The 20,796-nt window shown below is 54.9% G+C and overlaps 10 protein-coding genes across 10 annotated transcripts; 5 read left to right on the top strand and 5 right to left on the bottom strand.

Annotated features, from left to right (window-relative positions):
* Positions 1-334: 334 nt before the first annotated feature.
* On the top strand, positions 335-3,035 carry CHGG_05534 (uncharacterized protein; the record flags this gene model as incomplete). Its single annotated transcript, XM_001221628.1, has 3 exons — positions 335-680; positions 728-1,710; positions 1,773-3,035. 3 exons carry the CDS (start codon positions 335-337, stop codon positions 3,033-3,035), a joined length of 2,592 nt encoding a protein of 863 aa, XP_001221629.1.
* A 401-nt stretch (positions 3,036-3,436) lies between these two features.
* Positions 3,437-4,450, top strand: CHGG_05533 (uncharacterized protein; the record flags this gene model as incomplete). The annotated part of the gene is made up of 1 exon (XM_001221627.1): positions 3,437-4,450. One exon carries the CDS (start codon positions 3,437-3,439, stop codon positions 4,448-4,450), a length of 1,014 nt encoding a protein of 337 aa, XP_001221628.1.
* Positions 4,451-5,184: 734 nt separating this feature from the next.
* CHGG_05532 (40S ribosomal protein S14) lies at positions 5,185-5,920 on the bottom strand (the record flags this gene model as incomplete). The annotated part of the gene is made up of 5 exons (XM_001221626.1): positions 5,185-5,336; positions 5,396-5,556; positions 5,663-5,694; positions 5,752-5,774; positions 5,833-5,920. 5 exons carry the CDS (start codon positions 5,918-5,920, stop codon positions 5,185-5,187), a joined length of 456 nt encoding a protein of 151 aa, XP_001221627.1.
* A 297-nt stretch (positions 5,921-6,217) lies between these two features.
* On the top strand, positions 6,218-7,755 carry CHGG_05531 (60S ribosomal protein L7; the record flags this gene model as incomplete). The annotated part of the gene is made up of 4 exons (XM_001221625.1): positions 6,218-6,228; positions 6,780-6,891; positions 7,075-7,241; positions 7,296-7,755. The coding sequence occupies 4 exons, from the start codon at positions 6,218-6,220 to the stop codon at positions 7,753-7,755; spliced, it is 750 nt and encodes a 249-aa protein (XP_001221626.1).
* Positions 7,756-8,082: 327 nt separating this feature from the next.
* Positions 8,083-9,089, bottom strand: CHGG_05530 (uncharacterized protein; the record flags this gene model as incomplete). The annotated part of the gene is made up of 2 exons (XM_001221624.1): positions 8,083-8,478; positions 8,553-9,089. 2 exons carry the CDS (start codon positions 9,087-9,089, stop codon positions 8,083-8,085), a joined length of 933 nt encoding a protein of 310 aa, XP_001221625.1.
* A 364-nt stretch (positions 9,090-9,453) lies between these two features.
* On the bottom strand, positions 9,454-11,819 carry CHGG_05529 (uncharacterized protein; the record flags this gene model as incomplete). Its single annotated transcript, XM_001221623.1, has 7 exons — positions 9,454-9,620; positions 9,677-9,761; positions 9,822-10,486; positions 10,540-10,795; positions 10,851-10,981; positions 11,154-11,287; positions 11,680-11,819. The coding sequence occupies 7 exons, from the start codon at positions 11,817-11,819 to the stop codon at positions 9,454-9,456; spliced, it is 1,578 nt and encodes a 525-aa protein (XP_001221624.1).
* Positions 11,820-12,533: 714 nt separating this feature from the next.
* On the top strand, positions 12,534-13,396 carry CHGG_05528 (40S ribosomal protein S19; the record flags this gene model as incomplete). Its single annotated transcript, XM_001221622.1, has 5 exons — positions 12,534-12,566; positions 12,793-12,808; positions 12,866-12,913; positions 12,976-13,281; positions 13,341-13,396. The coding sequence occupies 5 exons, from the start codon at positions 12,534-12,536 to the stop codon at positions 13,394-13,396; spliced, it is 459 nt and encodes a 152-aa protein (XP_001221623.1).
* A 781-nt stretch (positions 13,397-14,177) lies between these two features.
* Positions 14,178-16,315, top strand: CHGG_05527 (uncharacterized protein; the record flags this gene model as incomplete). Its single annotated transcript, XM_001221621.1, has 6 exons — positions 14,178-14,569; positions 14,655-14,665; positions 15,305-15,449; positions 15,551-15,603; positions 15,707-16,063; positions 16,131-16,315. 6 exons carry the CDS (start codon positions 14,178-14,180, stop codon positions 16,313-16,315), a joined length of 1,143 nt encoding a protein of 380 aa, XP_001221622.1.
* Positions 16,316-17,088: 773 nt separating this feature from the next.
* Positions 17,089-18,261, bottom strand: CHGG_05526 (uncharacterized protein; the record flags this gene model as incomplete). Its single annotated transcript, XM_001221620.1, has 1 exon — positions 17,089-18,261. One exon carries the CDS (start codon positions 18,259-18,261, stop codon positions 17,089-17,091), a length of 1,173 nt encoding a protein of 390 aa, XP_001221621.1.
* Positions 18,262-19,072: 811 nt separating this feature from the next.
* On the bottom strand, positions 19,073-20,778 carry CHGG_05525 (uncharacterized protein; the record flags this gene model as incomplete). The annotated part of the gene is made up of 4 exons (XM_001221619.1): positions 19,073-19,084; positions 19,441-19,682; positions 19,809-20,624; positions 20,730-20,778. 4 exons carry the CDS (start codon positions 20,776-20,778, stop codon positions 19,073-19,075), a joined length of 1,119 nt encoding a protein of 372 aa, XP_001221620.1.
* Between the last annotated feature and the right edge of the window lie 18 nt (positions 20,779-20,796).

Genomic DNA, 20,796 nt, shown 5'->3' with positions numbered 1-20,796 from the left:
GATCGGGAACCCTCCCTTTCCGGCCTCCTGCGCAAACTTGTTTACCCAGGCTTACCAGGCAGGCCTGTACATTATAGTGCTGCTACTTTGACCTTGAACACTGACATTCTGGTGGCAAAAGTGGAGGTGGAGAATTGGTGGGTCTCGACTTTTGCGTTTTCCACCCGCCCAGCCCCAAATCGCCCCACCAAAAAACCACCATCCACTGAAAATATTATCAACCCCTCTACTCGGTTTTCGCTCCTTGTTTCGCCAGCACAACGCCACGGCGTATCGCGACCGACATCATCGATTACCCACTAGACCCCGTGCGCACTAAGAATTAATTCTCGGCATGTCCCGATTCTTCCGCGGCGGTGACGACAGCTCGTCCGAGAGCAGCTCCGACGAGGAGGAGCTGTACTCCACCTCCGAGGAGGAGGAGGAGGAGGACCAGGACCAGGAAGAATCCTCTGAGGAGGAGGACGAGGAGGAGTCCAGCGACGAGGATGAGGGTCCCAAGAAGACGGGCTTGTCCCGTTTCCTTGTCGACCAGGCATCATCAGACAGCGAGGGCAGTGATGAGGAAGGCGCCACCAAGGTCAAGAGTGCCAAGGACAAGCGGTTCGACGAGCTAGAGGCTACGATCACCACCATTCAAAACCGCCAGAAAATCGATGACTGGGGTTCCATTGCAAATGGTATGTGGATTTTAGTTTCTCGAAGGCCCCTCGCTAACGGAATTCAGAGTTCGATAAACTTAATCGACAAGTCGTTAAGCTCCAAGATGGTGGCAAAGCCCCGAAGTCATACATTAAGTGCATCGCCGAATTGGAAGATTTCTTGAATGAGACGCTCGCAAAGCAGAAGGTTACGCCCAAGAACAAGAAGCTGAATGCCACCAATGCCCGTGGTCTCAATGCGGTCAAGCAACGTATCAAGAAGAACAACAAAGATTACCAAGCCCAGATCGATGCGTTCAGGAAAGACAGCGATGACTTTATGGAATCGGACGAGGAAGAAGTTCCGGCGCCAAAGACCAAGGTTCGATTTCAGGAGGCAGCCGCTCCCGAGGAAGCGGCGGAGGACGAGGATAAAGGTTTCGCCAGAGTCGACAAACGCGGAAAGGCTATTCCTTTCTCCCCCGAGAGCATCCAGAAGCACCTTCGCGCGATCGTCGAGTCAAGGGGCAGGAAGAACACAGACCGTGGGGAACAGATCAAGATTATGGAGGAGCTTAACAAGGTCGCTGAAACCCCTTATCTCAAGATTCGGGTTCTGCAGACGCTTGTTTCGGCTCGGTTCGATCTCGGCTCTGGTACAACAACGTCGATGCCTCTGGACCATTGGAAGGCTGCAGAAAGGGAACTGGCTGCGTTGCTCACGCTCCTCGAGACACACAAGGACCACGTTGTGATCGAGGGTGCGGAGGAATGGGAAGACGACGATAAGACCCCCATTCTAGGGCCCGACGACAAGTACATCAAGGTTCCCGGCAGCGTGGTGTCGTACATTGAGCGCCTAGATGACGAGCTCACTCGGTCGCTGCAAAGCATCGACCCTCACACCTCAGAATACATCGAGAGGCTGACGGACGAGGCGTCTCTTTACAACATCATCCTCCAAGGCTTGCTCTACTACGAGACTATCCGGAAGGATGCGTCACTGGAAATTCCCCAAGAGAGCCTGAACCGGATCATCCAGCGGCGCCTGGACCATGTCTACTTCAAGGTATGTGGCTGAGCCAACCCATCTCCCGTTTTGCTTATGCACCCCTTACTAACATGTTTTAGCCCGCTCAAGTTGTTAAGATCCTGGAGGAGAACGCCTGGAAGCAAGTTTCGAGCGGTGTCGATTCTGCAATCACCCCTCGTGGCGCGTCGGGTGATGCCGGCAAACTGATGTACACCCTGTGCAATTACTTGTTCGACAACAGCGAAGGCATCATTCGTGCCCGTGCTATGCTTTCCCAGATTTATTTCCTGGCTTTGCACGACGAGTATTACAAAGCTCGCGACATGATGCTCACCTCTCACTTGCAAGAGAGCATCGCGAACTTCGATGTCGCCACCCAGATTTTGTACAACCGCACACTCGTCCAGGTCGGCCTCTGCGCATTCCGGCGAGGGCTAGTGTACGATGCTCAAAACACGTTGCAGGATATCTGCGGCAGTGGGCGTCAAAAAGAGCTTCTTGCTCAAGGCGTGATGATGCAGCGGTACAACCAGGTGACCCCCGAACAAGAGCGCCTTGAGAAGCAAAGGCAGCTACCTTTCCATATGCACATTAATCTCGAGCTTCTCGAGTGCGTCTACCTGACGTGCAGCATGCTTCTTGAGATCCCTCTCTTGGCGCAAATTGGCTCTTCGCCGGATATCAAGAAGCGCGTCATCAGCAAGACGTACCGCCGGATGCTTGAGTACCACGAGCGGCAAATCTTCACGGGTCCGCCGGAAAACACTCGCGATCACGTCATGCAGGCATCCAAGGCCCTTGCCGCCGGGGAATGGAAGAAGGCTACCCACTTCATCCACAGCATCAAGATCTGGGATCTCATGCCGAGCTCAGAAGAAATCAAGGCGATGCTTGCCAAACAAATCCAGGAAGAGGGTCTGCGGACATACCTTTTCACGTACGCCCCATTCTACGATACTTTGGCCATTGAGACATTGAGCACGATGTTCGAGCTCGATTCGGTCAAGGTTTCTGCTGTGGTCAGCAAGATGATCAGCCACGAGGAACTCGCCGCTGCTTTGGACCAAGTCACTAAGACGGTCATCTTCCGCAAGGGCGTGGAGCTCAGCCGCCTGCAGAGCTTGGCTCTGGCGCTCTCGGACAAGGCAAGCGCTTTGATTGAGACAAACGAACGTACCCTCGAGGTTAGAACCCAAGGGTCAGCGAATGCCTTCAGCAGGAAAGATGGTAGGCAGGGCGGCCAGAGGGGCGGTGGGCAGCGGAGTGGCAGGGGAGGTGCAAGGGCTGGTGGCAATGCTCAGCGGCAGGCCGGTGGTACACAGTTTACAGGCGGCGCCCTGGGTGCTGCGGTGCGCGGTTAGGCTCTGGACGATAAGGCTGCATGACTTTCATTTGCGATTGCATTGGGATTTGGGCATGTTCCGTATCAAAAATTGGCCCTCGGTGCGTTAATGCTGCACCACGGTAGACCAGAGAAACGCAGACAAACTCATGAACACTCCTTGCGCACAGTCTTTTGGCTGTTTTAGGTGACCGTTTGACTGCTCATGATGCTTTGTCTCCAAACATATTTTCATCGGTTCAACAACATAACGGAACAAATAAAAAACATATCTTGTCACAAAACCAGTTCATGGCAAAGGCCGATCGATATCTCATCGGTTGGTGAAGCCTCATTTTGTTACCATCATTCATCAAGATATTCTAAGTAATGTGAGCAAATATCCAGTGCACAGCCCACCTTGCGGCGGTGGAAAAGAAAATGAAGACCCAGAGCTACGCACTGTCGAGAATAGCGGCGAAAACGTGGGGACTAGGGCTAGCCAAAGCGCGAGAAGTGTACACAAAGTGCATCCGGTCGGCGCTGGCCTATGGCGCATCGTCGTTCCACATCCCCACGGACGTGGAAGGCGAGCCGGTAAAGAAAGGCATCACCGGGGCCCTCGGGAAGGTCCAGAACAAAAGCTTGCGGATTGTGGCGGGAGCCTTCAAAGCCACTCCCATTCGCAACCTCGAGACAGAGACGTGGGTGCCACCGTTGGACCTGTATTTCAACAAACGGCTTGCAGACTTTGAAACCAGACTCCAGCGAACCGACCTGGACGACGGCCAGGGCGGCAAGAGGACCGCAGGGGGCATCATTCTCACTGCCTGTCGCAAGATACAGCAGAGGCTCCACCCGAGGAGCGGCAACAGGGGCCGGCCGCGAACCGTGGGACTGCAGGAGCCCACGGCAGTGGAGAAAGCCGCGAGCACGATCGCGCGCTGGACGGGGGGAGCCGCAGACACGGACAGTGTGGTAGAGGACGCCTGGAGAGCGAGGTGGCTGAAGGAACGAGACGGCAGAGCAGTCATCAGACCGGCGGACGACCTTGACCATCAGCGGGAGACGCTGTTCCGGGACGAAACCCTAAGACGACACGACGGCCTGAGCAAGGCGAAGAGCTCTCTGCTGGTCCAGATCCGGACAGGGGCAGTAGGCCTACGGGACTTTCTGTTTACACGGGGAGTCCCAGAGGTCCTAACGCCCGCCTGCCAGTGCGGCGAGGGACGGGAGACTGCCGAACACCTGGTGGTGTGGTGTTTGGCTCCACCGCTGACTCGAAGATGGGAGAGAACTGATATTCGAACGCGACGGGACTTTTACTCTGTTCTACACGGTATTGATCCTACATCGGCACGGCTCGCGGGGAGGGTCCTGGAATGGCTAATGGACTCAGGGAGGCTGATGATGTTCAGTTTGGCCAGGAGGCTCGAGCTGGAAGCGGCGGCCTAGCACGCACCTCCCTCGGAGGCCAGGAGGCCTCCTCTCTTTGTATACGCAGGCTCACGCACATGTACTTTCCTTAACTGTCGGTATGGGTTTTTCATCCGGCCCGCGAGGGCGCGGTTTTCCTGTACATTAAATAGCTGAGGGTCCGGCACGCCTTAGGGCATAGCGGAGTATGAATAATAATAATATCCAGTGCACACCGCTGCCCGCCATACCCATAACCCCGGACTTGGTACCAGTTTCGGGAAATCCTCACTGTCAAGAGGAAATAAGCATAAATCGAATCTTTCGGGTCGCAATCGTTGGTGTGAAGTGAGCGTTTGAACATCACATAGGGAAAAAACGGATCTAGCCACAAGCAACCCATCACTTCTCACTAATGACAAGCAGAGACTGCCGACCTCGGGACATGGCAGTTCAAAAGATGGGATGGTAAGCATAAAAGGCTGGCAAGAAACAGGTGACGCGGTCATGATTGTTTTCCGGAAAGGACCGATATCTCGGAGCTGCTGGTGACCTCAACGCAAGGCAGCGTTGTTGCGGGCTACCTTTGTAGCTCCGCTCTTGATTTGATATTTGCACTGCTGCAGGCTGTGCCCATAAGCAAGGATGTGGTAAAGGCCCAGGATGTGGAGACCAGGCAATGTCATGCCGTTCCCCTCGTACTTAACACCACAGCAGAAACCCAAACGAGAACCGAATTCCTCCCAAAAGGGCAACCACCACACTCTGATAAATCAGAGACGGCGACCACGGCGACCACCCTTGCGGCGGGTCGAGTCGGAGGGCGTCGGAGTGACGTCCTCGATCCGGCCGATCTTCATGCCGGCACGAGCCAGAGCGCGGAGAGCGGACTGGGCACCAGGACCAGGGGTCTTGGTACCGTTACCTTTAAAAAAAAAGATATTAGCAACCATCACCATGTAAATTGGGTCAAGTCAAACATACCACCGGTGGCACGGATCTTGATGTGGAGCGCAGTGATACCGAGTTCCTTGCAGCGGGCCGCGACGTCCTGGGCAGCCAACATAGCAGCGTAGGGAGACGACTCATCACGGTCGGCCTTGACTTTCATGCCACCAGTGACACGGCAGATCGTTTCACGTCCGCTAGAAACACCCGATACATTAGCCTCAAGAACTCATACAGAACAAAACGTCGTAACCAAGTCCTGATCTCGCGCGTGTAAAAGCCGGTGTTCAGTGGTAGACGAACCTGAGATCGGTGACGTGGACGAAGGTGTCGTTCTTATAGCACGGTTAGTAGTGGCCTCGAATCAACTCGTCCCGGAGACTGCGGCTTACGAAGCTGGCGAAGATGCGGGCAACTGTGAACAAAGTCTGTTAGCGGATTGCGACGATCGCAAATATAAAGGAGCTACCCACCGCCAAAAACGAGCTCGCCTTCCCGAACCTGGGGCCCCAGGGAAATGTTCTCTTGCGCGGGACGCGCGGCTCTCTTAGGGGGCGCCATTCTTCGTGATCTGGTTGTTTTGGCTGTGGTGGTGGTTGTCGCTGCAAATGTTCCACTTCAGATCGAGAATTTTGATGGGTGCGAAGAATGCCCGACTCAGGTTGGCGGTGAGGGGCAGCAGAAGGGGGGAATTTTGGCGAGTGTGCTCAAGCCCTAAGTACCTCCGTACCTTGACCCCACTTTTCGCGACTACCTTAAGGTTTTTCTTGTGCCCACCAAGCGAATTTTCTTTTCCTCGATCGTGAACCGAGCAGACGACAACCTCAGCAACGCGGCAGAGGTCGACAATCCGCAAAGATGGCTCCCACGTATGCCTCACCCCGATTCCTTTCCTTGATTGTTTAAATGGTATCGTCGTGTGTCACTTGACGAGATCTCTTATGTCAGATTGGCGTGGTCCTCTCACTGGATGCTTTTCCCGGCTTCGAAGCTTTGAACCGGGCATCGCTCCAGCTCGATCCCTCCTGCGATTCTCCCTCTTTACTCCAGGCTTGAATTCAATTCAACTTGCAGACTGAGAGATGTGTCGTGGGGTGTTGGGGCTGAAGGTTCTACCTTCTCCCTTGAATTCAGTGCCGCATAGTGCCAGCCGATGACCAGACCCTGCGTCTTGGCCAAAGGACTTGGTCTCCAATGCGAGCAGAACCTCTTGGGTACTATCCAAGGTGTGTTGCGAGATGGTACTTGACTCAAGGCGTTGGAGCTGCCGTAACGGCGCCCTTGCCGTAGAGCTTCCCATCGGTCAACGTTGGGCAGTCGAGTCAGCCACGAGAGAATGTCGCGCTTAAGCAGCAATTCTCCACCGGCGCTCTACCACATACCGCGGTATGTCGGGCTACGTACTAATCTAAACGCGCAGGTCCGTCCCGACCCAGAACGATGTCCTCGTTCCCGAGACCCTCCTGAAGAAGCGCAAGTCGCAAGAGAAGGCGCGCGCCGAGCGCACTGCCGAGCAGGACAAGCAGAAGAAGGTTGGTTTCTCCTCGACTTGCAACTTTTAGAGAACGATGTGATGCACAACACAACTAGCGACTAGACAAACGTCAATGCTGTTGCTAAACTTAACCATCTTTCGGGTCTGATCGAACTCTCTGGAAGACTTTTTGCAACAAGAATGTGACCATGAAGCAGAACGTTGCTGACATGATTCATAGGCCAACAAGGAGAAGCGAGGCGTTATCTTCAAGCGTGCTGAGAAGTACGTCAAGGAGTACCGCGATGCTGAGCGCGAGAAGATCCGCCTGAACCGGGTTGCCAAGCAGGATGGTTCCTTCTACGTCCCCGCTGAGGCCAAGCTGATCTTCGTCATCCGTATCAAGGGGTAAGCGCGCGTCCTCGCTTGTATTCCCCGCTCAAGTCGCTAACTCAGTTCCAGTATCAACAAGATCGCCCCCAAGCCGCGCAAGATCCTTCAGCTTCTCCGTCTCCTCCAAATCAACAACGGCGTCTTCATTCGCATCACCAAGGCCACCGCCGAGATGATCAAGGTTGTTGAGCCGTGGGTTGCCTACGGCTACCCCAACCTCAAGAGCGTCAAGGAGCTCATTTACAAGCGCGGATACGGCAAGGTCAACGGCCAGCGCATCCCCCTCACCGACAACGCAATCATTGAGGAGAACCTCGGCAAGTACGGCATCATCTGCATGGAGGACCTGATCCACGAGATCATGACCGTCGGCCCCAACTTCAAGCAGGCCTCCAACTTCTTGTGGCCCTTCAAGCTGAGCAACCCTAACGGCGGCTTCCGCACCCGCAAGTTCAAGCACTTCATTGAGGGCGGTGACCTTGGCAACCGGGAGGAGCACATCAACGCCCTCATCCGGCAAATGAACTAAAAAGGCGGCTTGGGTAGTTTGCGGTTTTCGTCTCGGTCATAGGTGGCATGGGTGCTCGGCGTTTAAGTGACAGCCAGGATGGCTCACAGGGAATGAATATAACACGATGTCGTTCTTGCGCACCACATCTGATTCACCCCTCAAGATTTCCGTGCTAGTCTACTGCCGTTGGCCAGGACGGGGCCGAATTTACATACAGTGTTGTCAGCACCATGACCTAACGTGCACAGTGCCTTGTTTCCCTTCCGTGTCTATATCGTAGTATACAACGTTGAATTCCTGTCGGTCGGTCGCGCCTCAGCTGGGCTTAAGTACGATGTAGCTATGTCATATTTTGATGTCAAAACTTGTGCCGCACCCGCAACTACTCGTCGCGAGAGGGTTGTCAACAATTTTAAATTGAGACCCAATGAGTTCCATGGTGAAGTCAACCTTGCTACCCTTCAATAGCTCCAGCGAGGGCAAGTCAAGGATGATCTTGGGTGCTGTCAAATCTCCTGGAGAAGAGCTGCCGTCAGAGGCATATGTAAAGATGGTATCGTCCTCGTGAATAACGGTCGAGTGATCGTCTGTACCGAGGCGAAGCGAATCCTGAGTGGGGAGTGCTGGGGGCAGCGTCACAAGTTTCATGAGATATTGAAATCCGTGGCAGCCGCCACTCTCGACTTGGATTCGAAGGGCGAGGTTGGGGTTCGAGTCTTTAGCCATGATCTCGGAGAGGCGCTGGGGTCGGCGGGTCAGTCAACGCCAGGAGACAAACAAGGATCGGGTAGGGGTGGGGGTTGGGCGTGAAGTACCTTCGCTGCGCGCTGGGTGATTTCCAACACCATATCCTTCCCATCGTCATCGATTTGCGGATTGAAGATGGCATGAGTTGCGCGCCACGAGGAGGAGGTGCTGAAAGGACGTGAGAGCAGGCGAAGTGGGGTTGCCCGGGCCTTCGGTAGCGTGCTGCGTGGTGTTCCGCCTCTCCCTGGTATACAGACTGCGGTAGAGGATGGTTCATGGCGATGCGTGCCGGTTATTCTTCCCGTTGACGCAACGTGATGGGCCCGGATGAAGGGGGCGCGGGCTGCCCGGGAAGACACCGGTAGCAGGACATCCAGGATCGGGAGCCCACACGACACGGCCTGCCGGCGCATGCTGAGCTGGATGAAAAGAGTTGCCGTCGAGGGCGCGTTGGCGCAACGTAATCGCGGCATATGAGGGCCAAAATTGGTGGTGTCCGTCACCGCCGGATTTTTCGGTGCCTCCGTCACTGGTGAGTTCGGATGACAGCTCCGTCCTTTCAAAGGTGTGCCGAGCGGTTTTTGCGGCAAGTAAAATTTCGGCATGATGTCAGCAGCTCCGAGGCCCCGGAGATCCTGAACAGAGGCCCTGGCGAGAGCGGGGCAAGCTTCCCCCGCATGGAACCGTTGGTCGGTCTTTGATAAACACAAGGTTCAAGGAACAGTCAGTTTCACCAAAATAGAACGAGACCGATAGAACAATATGGGTAAGGTACGAAGAATGCTCCACGAAATCCTACAAGAATGGAAGGCCCCCGGTATGGCGCTGGCGTCAGAGAATTGAATACAATACAACGATGGAAAGCCAAGAGCTGCCCCATGACCTAACACATTTCCCCCCTTAACCCTTGAAACCAGGTACCACAGTCGGACAAGTGGTCCAACAACATGGATCAATGCCGAGTTCCGTTCACTCAAAGATGGAAAATAACTGGGAGCCATCATCGGGACACGGTCCTGACTCAAGCCGATCGGTTCCAGGAAGGATACAAGTCTTGCCGTTCTCGTTCCCTGGAGCAAATGGAAAGCTGGTCTGGCCGATGAATGGAATCAGCTGGTTTCCATCGGTTCCTCCATCTATAAGACCGTTAATATAACATACGCAAACAGTCTCGTGAATAATAAATACATACCACCATCGGCGCGGCCGCCGCAGGAGAAGAGAGTGACGGTATCGCCTTCTCGCCTTCTCCCATCAAAGCTGATGCAGCCCTGGGTCTACGAAGATATGAAATTAGCCACATTCTCCCCTCATCGCGCAGCCCGACTATGACCTACCAATGCGCTCACAATAAGAGCGGCAGGCCGATCAGCATTCGGCGTGTTGTGCTTGCCCTCAGTGATGACATCCCACTTTTCGTTTGGGGACCCAGTACAGTCCACCAGCGACACGGGGATCAAATTCTGCCGGAAGTCACCAGCTGTCGGGTCGATAAAAAGACACCGGCCATCTGGAGCGCGGATCGACACGCCGCTGAAAGCCCGTTTGGCTGTCTCGTCTCGTTGGTGTGACTCCGCCGCCGCTGTCGGCTGCAAGGTACCGCCAGCCCCGGACACTGGTACCGGCTCCGTGGGGTTTGCCGTGGGAATATCCCCAGCCGCGCCGCCGCCACCGCCTGCTTCAGGGGCAGCTGTTGTCGTCTGGGTTCCCATGTTTCCTTCGGTCTGGGTTGGAGCAGCAGTCACTGTCCGGGTGGACTTTGTACAGGTCGAGGACGACTGCTCCCCATTGCCGCCGTTGTTGTTGCCGCCGTTGTTGTTGTTTCCTCCTACAGCATCACCAAAAGTGAAGGCTTGGCCGTCATCACCATCGTTGCACCCGACGATGTCAATAGCCTTGCCTTTGACAACGAGACAAGACCCCACTTGATTCTGAGGCTGAAGAGAAAGAGGGCCAGCGCCGCCATCAAAGGCGAAAAGTTGCGAGTCTGTCACCTCTCCTTCTAGAAAGACATTAGCGAGCTGAACTCGAAAACGCTCTGGAAGATCCCCTTACCACCACCAGCCCGGCCGCCACACGAAAAGAGCAAAACCTGGTTACCCGCAGGCCGGCGGGGATCAAAATTGAAACAGGCTTGGGTCAAGGTGCTGACAATGAGCATGACATTGTCACCCTTGACATGCTTTCCTGCTGTGATAACGTCCCAGCCCTGGCCGTCAGTCGACCCGCAATCGGCGACTTGAACTGGAGTCAGGTTGGCGCGGAAGTCGCCAGAGAGCTTGTCAACGAAAAGGCATTTCCCGTCTGATGTCTACAATCCCAGTCGGTTAATTTGGGTTCAACTGCCACGTCCGTTGGACTCGCACCTTGATCTGAACGTCTGAGAAAGCGCGTGTAGCACCATCATCGCGCTGATGAGCCTCCGCGGTGGCTTCTTCGTTTAACGAATCAACGGCTCGAACACGGAAAGGTGTCCCTCTAGCAAGGGTACCCAAGGCTAGCAGCGAAAGTAGAGTAGAGAACATGGCGTAGGATGAGAAGCACGAAAGGGAATGTGTGGTCAAAGGGTACTGAAGGTCTAAAAAAGAATAAATGCCTGCCCAGCAAGCAGGTCAAGAAGCGAAAAGAAAGTGAAAAGAAAAGAATGACGCTATTCACAAATCGCACACCAGCGGCAACCATCTGAATGAGAGACCGGTGGCAGGGGCCAACAACAAGGGGAGGCGGCCGGTCGCGGCTACTTATCCCCATGATAGCTTCATGCTCCAGGAACTTTAAGCGCTGGTCTGAGGGGTTGGTGTGCCTATTCTATGTTGCAGTGACATCCCCATCTCAGGATCAAGTGAGTCCCTAGCTCCCAAATTAGAGTTTCATGTCCTCCGTGATGTGTAGGCTCACTTACACGGCCGTTTCGTGCCGAAGTCGTGCAGCCAGTGTGCAGATCGAACCAGAGGCCCGGATAGAGCGGCTCGGGGCCAATCACTTGGCCCTTCGAAAATACCCCGGCAATGGCAGGCGGTATGGAGTGATGGAGAAACACGAGGGCGCGAAGAAAACAACTTAGGTCAAGGCGGCATGTTGCATGTCTGCGGTTCAACTGGCAGGGGGGTCGGTGGTTTGGTTGGCAGTCAAAGGACAACACCCCTGTGGCACATCGCGATTATCCCGTTCGGCGCCAGCATGGAACTTGCATACCAGGCGAGAAGCGTGGTCGCGGGGAAAGAAGCCGGGATGTTGAAACAGGACTTGTCAGAGAGGGTGCCAAGACTCTTGAGCCAGGCTACACAACCCACGCTTGGGACCCTCAATGATGACAGGAGCCCTGGTCGTCTCATGTTTGACAATTCGTGACAAGGGGTTCGTTCTTTGCTTTGGCCTCCCCGGTTCATGCCGTTTTCCCGCATTGTTGAACTTCGCGATTCGGAGATCACGATGGGCTCGCGTTCCGCAATTTCCCAGAGATCTTCCATTCCCACCCATCCGGCGCAGAAACAATGTCTTGCAAACATCCTTGTTTTCCCGAGAACGAAGCTTGGGAACCTCCGCTTCCCCAAAACAGGTAATTAAAGAAGCTTCGGTTTCACCAAAAGAATCGCACCCTTTGGCCCCAGGAATTCATGGAGTCGATCAGTATTCAGCCTCTGTTCCAACTGATCGTGATACTCCAATCTCGAGACAGACCGGGCCGCCGACCATGTACATTACATAGTTAAGCCACTGAGGGGGGGCGGGCAGAACAAGGAGTCAGCACATACGGTGTCAACCAATGAAACTGTCTCTGGCTTTAAGATGGCCCCTGCTTGAGGCTTGTCAGTCTTTCAACCCAGGCATGTGCTTGATGTCATGTATAAGGGTTAGGGTTGCTTGCAGCTCTGCCCCCAGGGCCAAAGCCCTAAAAGTTCCTCGTAACTGCCAAGACCTTTCCCCACTCGAAATTTTCCCTAGACGGCCTCAATTGCAGTTGCGGCTTGTTCCACCGACGACTCCTCGCACCATCACGAACGACCAAACCCATCATCTCCGCCAAATCCCTTTCAACTACCGCCAAAATGCCTGGAGGTACCACTGTTCGCGATGTCGATGTAAGTTTTTGCAGTTCTCCGCCATGATTGGCTTCTGCGACCCGGACCCGAACATTCTTTCGCTGTCCCGGCCGCCTCGAGTCTCGCCGGCAGAGCTCGTCCTGGCCGACGTGATGAACCGCTGGTCGTCACAGCAGCAACCTGGAAGATTAAGGGAGCAGGCGTGAGGGGGTCGAAAGATCTCTGAAGACGGAATTTTGCTAATCATGTTGCTGCCGACCCAAAGGCTCACAAGTTTGTCGGTAAGTTCTGCTGCAAATTCCATTTGCTTGTCTATGCACAAAGCTAACGTTAAACAGCGGCCTACGCGGCTTTCTTGAAGCGTCAGGGCAAGCTCCCCGTGCCCGGTTAGTACACACGACAACGATACTCCGACCGAGCAACCGCGTCTGACATAGACTTCACATAGGTTGGGTCGATACCGTCAAGACCGGCCCGGCCAAGGAGATGCCCCCCCAGGATATTGACTGGTACTACGTCCGCGCCGCTTCCGTCGCTCGCCATGTCTACCTGAGGAAGACCGTCGGTGTCGGCCGTCTTCGCAGGGTCCACGGTACCGCTAAGAACCGCGGCTCTCGTCCCTCCAAGCACGTCGATGCCAGCGGCAGCGTCGACCGCAAGATCATGCAGTCATTGGAGAAGATCCAGGTCCTCGAGCAAGATGAGGAGAAGGGCGGCCGCCGCATCACCCAGCAGGGGCAGCGTGATCTTGATCGTGAGTTACCCAATACAGGGCCTCACTCCAGTAAATGGTTCTAACGCAACGATAAACAGGGATTGCGCAGACTGTCGCCGAGGCTGATGAGGAGGAGGAAGAGGAGGAGGAGTAAATGCGTCCTCTTAAATGGAACCGTTCCGCGCCCCTACGCCGGAGCAGGAGGTACGTTGGGTGGCACAGAGCCAAAGGCACTGCGTGGGTTAGTCTCGGTCATGATTCCCGGTAGCATCTGGTTTAGGCGTCATAAAAAGGATTGCTGGCTTGCTTGATCATTTGAGCCTGGCCTGGCTTACCTCCAGTCAGTTTGCCTCCACTACATGTCAGCCCTCACCTCGGGAACGTGATATTCCATCCACACCAAACCTCCTTTCAGACGTGCAAATACGCAAGGTTAAACGAAAGAGAAAGGCTAGGACACCCAGATGGGGCTTCTCTGGGCTCAACATTGTTCGATGAAAAAACCGCGCTCTGCTCTTGCCTTCTTCTTCGCCCTCCCTCTCTCCCCCCTCTCTCTCTCTCTCGCCCTCTCTCTCTCTCTCTCTCGCCGACCTGAGTTCCCTTCCGACTTTAAACCACCTTTCTCACTTCCGATTCCAGCTCATCCTGCTAGCAGACCGATACTCCTCTCTAACACCTTACTTTTGGAGGGTTTGTCCCCCAATATTACGAGTGGCCAGTAAAGCACGAAATCTCGGTGGATAACCCACTACATCATCCCCTCATGCCATTTGACGCGGTATGATACACGATCATTATCGTGCCTCTTGCAATCTGTGTTATTTTCTCCTTGCTTCTCCTTGCTTTCGGCGTTCTTTTCCTTTTTACCTGGCAACTATCGAGTGATACTAACTGTGATCCAATCTCATCAGCTTTCCTTTCCCGAAGTCGACGAGATGAACGGGACCGACATTCCCACGGCCCACGGCCTCACAGACCTGCACGTTGCAGTCATCTTGGGTGAGGCTAGCCGCGTTCACAGAATTCTCATAGACCATAACAACAAGGGCCTCCTTGATGTGGGCGACGTAGATGGCGCTACGCCATTGATGACTGCCGTCCTCACCGGCCGTTTGACGATTGCGCGGCTCCTGCTACAAAACGGGGCGTCACCCCATGTCCGAGATCGCCGAGGCCACCAAGCCGTCAGTTATTCTAAAGTCGGCCTGTTCAAGACCAAACTTGGCACTTACAAGCGGCTGGGTTTCCCAGAGATAGGCCCCGAACAACGGGGTAAACGGGTCGCAGTCGCAAAAATACTTCGATACCCGGCCGTGCTGGAGTCCTGGTTTGTTCCTCCACAACCTATTAGATGTGCCTATTTCCTCCCGGACACTTGAATATGCCCTTAGTGACGCCGAATTCTTATATAGTCGCCGGATGGGTAAGCACGAGTGCTCGCGGGCGCTTTTCTTCAAGGAGGGCGCAGAGCTCAATATCGTGAGACCGCACCTAACTTTCAATGTTGCCAAGGAGAACCTCGAAAGGGCGACAACGGGGTTTATCGCATCCGCAACGTGCCCCTTTGTCAAGACGGCTGCCGTCAGCGGATGGTTGGCTAACCCTGGGAGAGGGGAAGATGTGCTCGACAACAGCAAGTATTTGCAACTCGTGCGAGATATGGCTGGTATTATGAAGTTTACCTTGACTCGATCCCCAAGAGACAATAACGGAAAGCCGCGGCCGGAGCACGGCGGACGTTTTGTAACGTCGCATGCGGTGCGGCCCTAAGCACTCACACTCGCTCGCTTCAAGTGCTGAATAAGACAACAGGAAAAGAAATTGGCCATATTCTGGGGAATCGCTGTTCTCAAAGCGGTACTCGACTCTACCGACCTTAAGAGAGTTCACGAGCTACGAAGCATGGCTATCCCCGAGCCGTGAAGGGAAGCCTGGATATTCCTCGATCATACGGCCTGCGAGAATGTGGGTGCTGTCCCAGGCTGCCTTGATTTTTCCCCTGAACTAACATTCCTTTGGCACTAGTGTTGGGGTTTCTTGCAAAAGATAGAACAGGTGACAGGAATCAGTATTTATGTGGAAACACGCCCTTTCTTGACCAAGAAGAACCGTCAAGATGATATTGGCTGCCGGACCTGCGCGTGTGCTCGATGCAAGCGCAGATTCGGAGCAGAACAGGCACGGGACACCCAATCTGACCCCGAAAGGTGCGATAAAGACGGGGAATTAGAGCCCAGGAGCTCTAAGAGGACGCCGCCGTGCCGGGTCACAATCCTAACCCCGAAGATGCCGGTCTCCCCCCTCCAAGGGAAGATGATAAAGTGAACCAACGGTTTGCCGGCGGCGTCCAGGGCACCGCGGGTAAGTCTCGTCGTATTCCTGAATTATCTCTATCTTCTGACCTTCTTTCAGGCCTGGAGAGATTTTGTCAATGAAAAAACTGGTTTAACATACGCAAAGCCAGTAGTGCGTCGACCAGTTGGGAGGCGTTCGATACCAAGTCCAAAACCCGAAAGCACTCCTGAGTTACGTGAGCCGATCTCAACAATCGCAGGTCGCTCCGGCTTCTTTGCCACGTCAGACCCAGGCCGGTGCGTTGAGATACAGATTCCCAAAATGAGCTCCCGGGCGCGGGCAGAGTACATTCGGATTCCTAACGTCTCGGGTACTCTCGACCTCGGACGGTTCGCATATAAGCCGCCTGTTGCTGCTACCCAGGCGCCGAAGGAAGCAAGCCGCCAGCGTAAGCTACAGAGGCCTTCCAGTGGTGGCAAGAACGCCAAAGTAGCTGCTACAAGGGATAGATCAAGGACCAGGGTGTGTAAGCTTGAAAGAACCCGCGCCAGAAGTTCGTTCGCGCGAGCTGTGGAACACCACCAACGCCGGAGGGCCGGCAAGGCATAATATGCTACCAGTGCCGCGTCTCCCTTCCCTCGTTCTCGCATCGGAGTCAACACGGCGACCCCGCTCTGAGGCAGCCAGCTACTCCTCGCGAACAAGCTACGTCCTGGCTAAAGGGAGAACTGGGACTTGTCAGTGGCAAAATACCGGAAAGGAGGCGCTTACCATATAGGCCCGCTCCATACTTGAGGTTGTCTCCCGCACAACAGGGATTCTTGAAGCGTTTCAAAGCAAACGACAAATTGTCTACGCGTGGCGTTTATACAATGAATGTTTTTTTACTACGGCATGGGATGGGCCTTCCTATTTCCTTCCTTTTTGTCTTTTCTTTTCTCTGGGTCCTCGCCTGGTGCGGCGAGTGGCGGCCGAAACAGCTGTGCTGGAGCAGGCTATGGGTTCGCCGACGATTGTAAACCACACTCAGCATTACGAGTCCTCGTTCTCTGGCTGGAGGGTTTTGAGGAAGAGGCACGCCAGCGGAATGGCGAAGTGGCCGCCAGCCGTGCGTTATATATGACTTCGACCTTCGAACCACGTTTGCTCTAGCTTAGTCTTCTTCACAAAAGCCACCACAACACGTGGGCGTTCGTTTGAACCGGCACATTGCGATTAAACCGCTCTGTATGGCTAGTTAAGAACGCAATTGCAGAACTACAAGAATTAAAACAACTAAATCCGCCGACAACAGCCGCTGCTGTGGGTATCAAGAAACCACCACGAAAGAGGCTCTCCCTGCCTCCATGTCAAGGCATCCGCGTCCCCCTCCCTCACGGCCACTTCTCAGCCGCTTCGGAAACAATGCCGTATACCCATGGCGCCGATGCCCTCCCCATATTACATCCACGGTTAATCTGCAAATCGAACGGGCCATAGTCCGCGGAGGTTCCGGTCCCGAGACCACACGCATGCCTACCCGCATACTGTATAGACACACCCCGAACCTGTTCAGGCCCACTTCGCCAGAAGCGCCATCAGCCCAACCCCCAAGGCAACGCACATGTACGCAGAAAGCTGCATGCCCAGTCCCGCTTTCCGCATCTCTGGGTTGAACATGAATTCATGCGCGACCAACTCAACAAGCGCGGTGTACATGAGGATGCCGCCGCTGATGGCATCGAAGACGCCATTCACGACCCTGCTTGTGGCAGCCTCCAGAGCAAGTGACTTGGTCGCGATGAGCCCCATCCCGATGGCAAACGGCGTGCTGACAGCATACAGCAGGCCGAGGGCATACGGAGTCCATCGGCGCGCGCCAGGAGGCCAGGTCGCCATGCCAAGACGCGCGCCCAGCCCGAGTCCCTCGAAGGTCTGGTGGAAGATCAAGACAACGAAGAGGATTATGAAGTTGTCGGTGACGGCGAGGGTGAGGCCAATGAAGATGGAGTGGAAGATGACGCCGAACTCAAGGACAAAGATCGCTGTGATCTGCGCGGCGTAGTTGGCATGCTCGTCGCCTTGGACATGGTCTCGCTGGTGACCCAGGTGGTCCTCTCCGCCGGGCGGGTAGCTGATGTCGTTGCGCAAGCCGGGGACTCTACTTTTGTCAAAAAAACCACCCCCAGAAGTGCTCCCAGCGACGGTGGATGTATCGGCCGACTTGTTTGAGCCAATGGCCTCGGCATCCTGCGAGTGCCGTATAACAGCCTGGTTTTGGTCTTTGGTCTCTAGGCTCTTCTCATTACTGTGATCGTGGGCGGAACCAAAGCCGAAGTCAAAGCGTGAGACAATAAGCTCCAAGAGAAACATGACCATGACCGTCATCAAGCCGATAGCCATGGCCCAATCGTAGTCGGGCAAAATGTTTGCGAGGCATTCATCGCGAAGATTATCAGACGCAGGGGAGAGAAGGTGCATCCAGGCTGTGGCCAGAATCACGCCAGTACCAAAGTACTTGGCGATGAAGAAGCACAGCTTGGGCACCTGCATCCTCGAGGTTCTGGCAAGGAAGACAGGTAGGAGGGCGCCGAGCGCCGAGCCGATGAGAATGACGAAGATGGATGCAATCCGCAGGCCCCAGTAATCCGTGCTTGAAGGAGAAATCTCGCACTCAGGAACAGCAGCGGCGGCATCGCCGTCTTCACGGCTAACCAATATCTGGCGGTATATGTGCCGATGCATCTTGAATAGTGTCTCACTGAGCTCAATGGTTAGTTATGCTACTACTGTATACCCAAATATACCGAACCAGAGGCCGGGATGCAGTTTCACGTTTGAGACGTACCTTGATTAAATCTATAACGGCGGAGAGATGCCGATCACAAAGAAGAGTCGAGGACGTTTCAGGGGGTAGCGGTCTTGTTGCGAAACCACACACAGGGTGGTTCTCAAAGTCTTGGCCAAAGGCAGAGCTCCGGTAGATAAAGTGGACGGTTTGACGATGACAGAGGAAAAGATTGACTGATAGGATATGGTACCTAGGGTAAAGCGAGGGATTTGTTGGAGTCGAGTTGCGAGAACCTTGATGGCCGGGGCTTGCATCAGCACACACACCAGAAGCACTCAACATGGTCCGCAATACTCACGGAAGGCGGGCTGTGGGACTTTCGGTTCCAATCCCCTATTTGGGAAGGAATAAACCGTGTTGTCTTACGCACAAGCCGTCGACGAAATGTTTGTTGGAGAATTTGACACGAGGGAATACGGGGTAAAGAGTTCAGAAAGGTATTCGTAGGCGCCTTGGAAACACAAGTCCCAAGGTGGTCTAAGAACCTTGACGGCTGCTGCGGTTTTCTTTCCAAAGGAGCGTACAGGGGTTGAGACGGCCGTTATCTCCAGCTGTGCCGCCAACACGAAATACAAAATACCAACTGCCAAACTAAACATTGAAAGCACAGTTTCCCAATTTTGCGCCATGTGTGGTGGACTAAGTGGCCCCAACTTCCTGACTAAGGTGCGCAAACGACTCCACGGCGCGTGGCCATCAAGGTTCTCAGTCAGACCTCTGCGACTTTCAGCCGCCCCTCCACCCCCCTTCTCCCTCCGGCCCTAGATAACCCTAGTAGCTCGGGAATAGCCAGGCAGACGACCTTGATTTGAGATTTCCCCGGACCATTTCCGGATTTTCAGACCAGGCTGCTCGAGCGCCTACCGCACACCGCGCTCTTCTGCGTCGCAAAAGATATCCACAACGGCAGCCCCGAGCTCTCTCCGACTCGCTCTTCCCTGAGGACGGCCGGAGAAGGGAATGCCACCATAGGCACGCTACTGAGGCAACGCGGCGGGGCCACAGCATCATGAGGAATATTGGATTTCGAGCCCCAAGCTTCTGAATGGCTCGCCCAACCTTCGCATATCTACCCCAGTGCCAAGGCTAAAAATAAGCGACTTGACTCGACCCTCCCAAAGCAGGCCGAACCGGAAATTCTGGTCGAACCGCGCCTTCAGAACCCCCTTGTACTCCTCCTTGGGTCCGTCATCTGCAGATTTCTCGCCGGCCACGGGGCTCTGGGGCTCTGGTTCAGGGTCGTCCAGCCGCCATTCCATCTTTGCCTGGAAACTCCTCTCGTTGCTCTTTCTGGGTGGCTCCGGTGCGGGCTCAGCTTGGTCATTGGGGTTAGCACCGAGGAGAAAGCCAGCTGGCCTTCGGTTGCTCCACAGTTCTACCCCCACGGCCCACTCACTCTCGTAGCTATAAACGTTAAACTCCATCTTCGTAGCCAACGAACAGTACTCCCTTGCGAGTACGGCGTAAGTAGCATTGATGTTCCCCATTAGGGGATTGATGGTCAACGTTGCCGTCAGCGGCGTCCCTCGGTGTGCTGGCAGGGTAGCAAAGCGCGCGCCCAGCGACATGCCTCCGGATTTGTTCAGGGTCCCATAATACAATTCGGCGCCCGCACTGAAACGGCCATAAATCCTCTCTTTCTCCACCGAAGGGCCACTTCCATTAGTCTCGGAAGCCGATGTACCGGAGGGCGGGTTCATAGCCGAGGAAGACGCATCACCCCCAAAATTATACAGACCCCGAACACCGAGGAGTCCACCGTCGGTCGAGGCGAGGCCCTCAACACCGTATTTCCTCTTGTCATACTGAACCAGCCCGAGCAAGGTGCCGCCATTTCTCAGTGAACGCTCGCTGACAGCCGAAAGCTGAACCTGCAGAGCTGGAGTGAAGCGCCGGACAACCATCCCCTCGAGCAGCGACTGCGGCAAGTATAGGCGGCCGTACAGGAGGGAACTCCCGTCAACTTTGGCGACGGCCGGGGGCGTTGACTCCGTCGGCGCATGTTCCGCCCCCACGTACTGTTGTTGGTCTTTCGAGCCGAGATCGTGCAGTCGGCGGTAGGATCGCAGGAGCGCCGGTAGCGGTATTCGGTCCGATCGGGCGGCGATGCCGGTCAAGGGGACCGAGCTGTGGAGGTACGAAATGGAGCCATCAACGATGCCGACACTGCCAAGTTGGTAGCTGGTCGCAAAGTGGGGGGTTGCGAGGGATGACAGGGTCAGACGGAGCCCCCGAGGGAGGGGGAAGTCGATGAGCTCTGTTTGTCACTGTCAGCTATGGGTCAACTATAGAACGGGAAGGGGACAAGTCTTGCCTCTCGCCGTGACATTAAGCTCCTTGTAGGTGTTGTCGTCGTTCCAACCAGTCGCCCCGTAAAAGGCATTGGTGACATAGTGCATAAACTCGCGCATCTTCTCTGCAGCCTGCGT

The sequence above is a fragment of the Chaetomium globosum genome, genomic scaffold, assembly GCF_000143365.1.
Source record: "Chaetomium globosum CBS 148.51 scaffold_3 genomic scaffold, whole genome shotgun sequence".
Taxonomy (NCBI): Eukaryota; Fungi; Ascomycota; class Sordariomycetes; order Sordariales; family Chaetomiaceae; genus Chaetomium; species Chaetomium globosum.
This window is presented reverse-complemented; position numbering and strand designations above follow the sequence as displayed.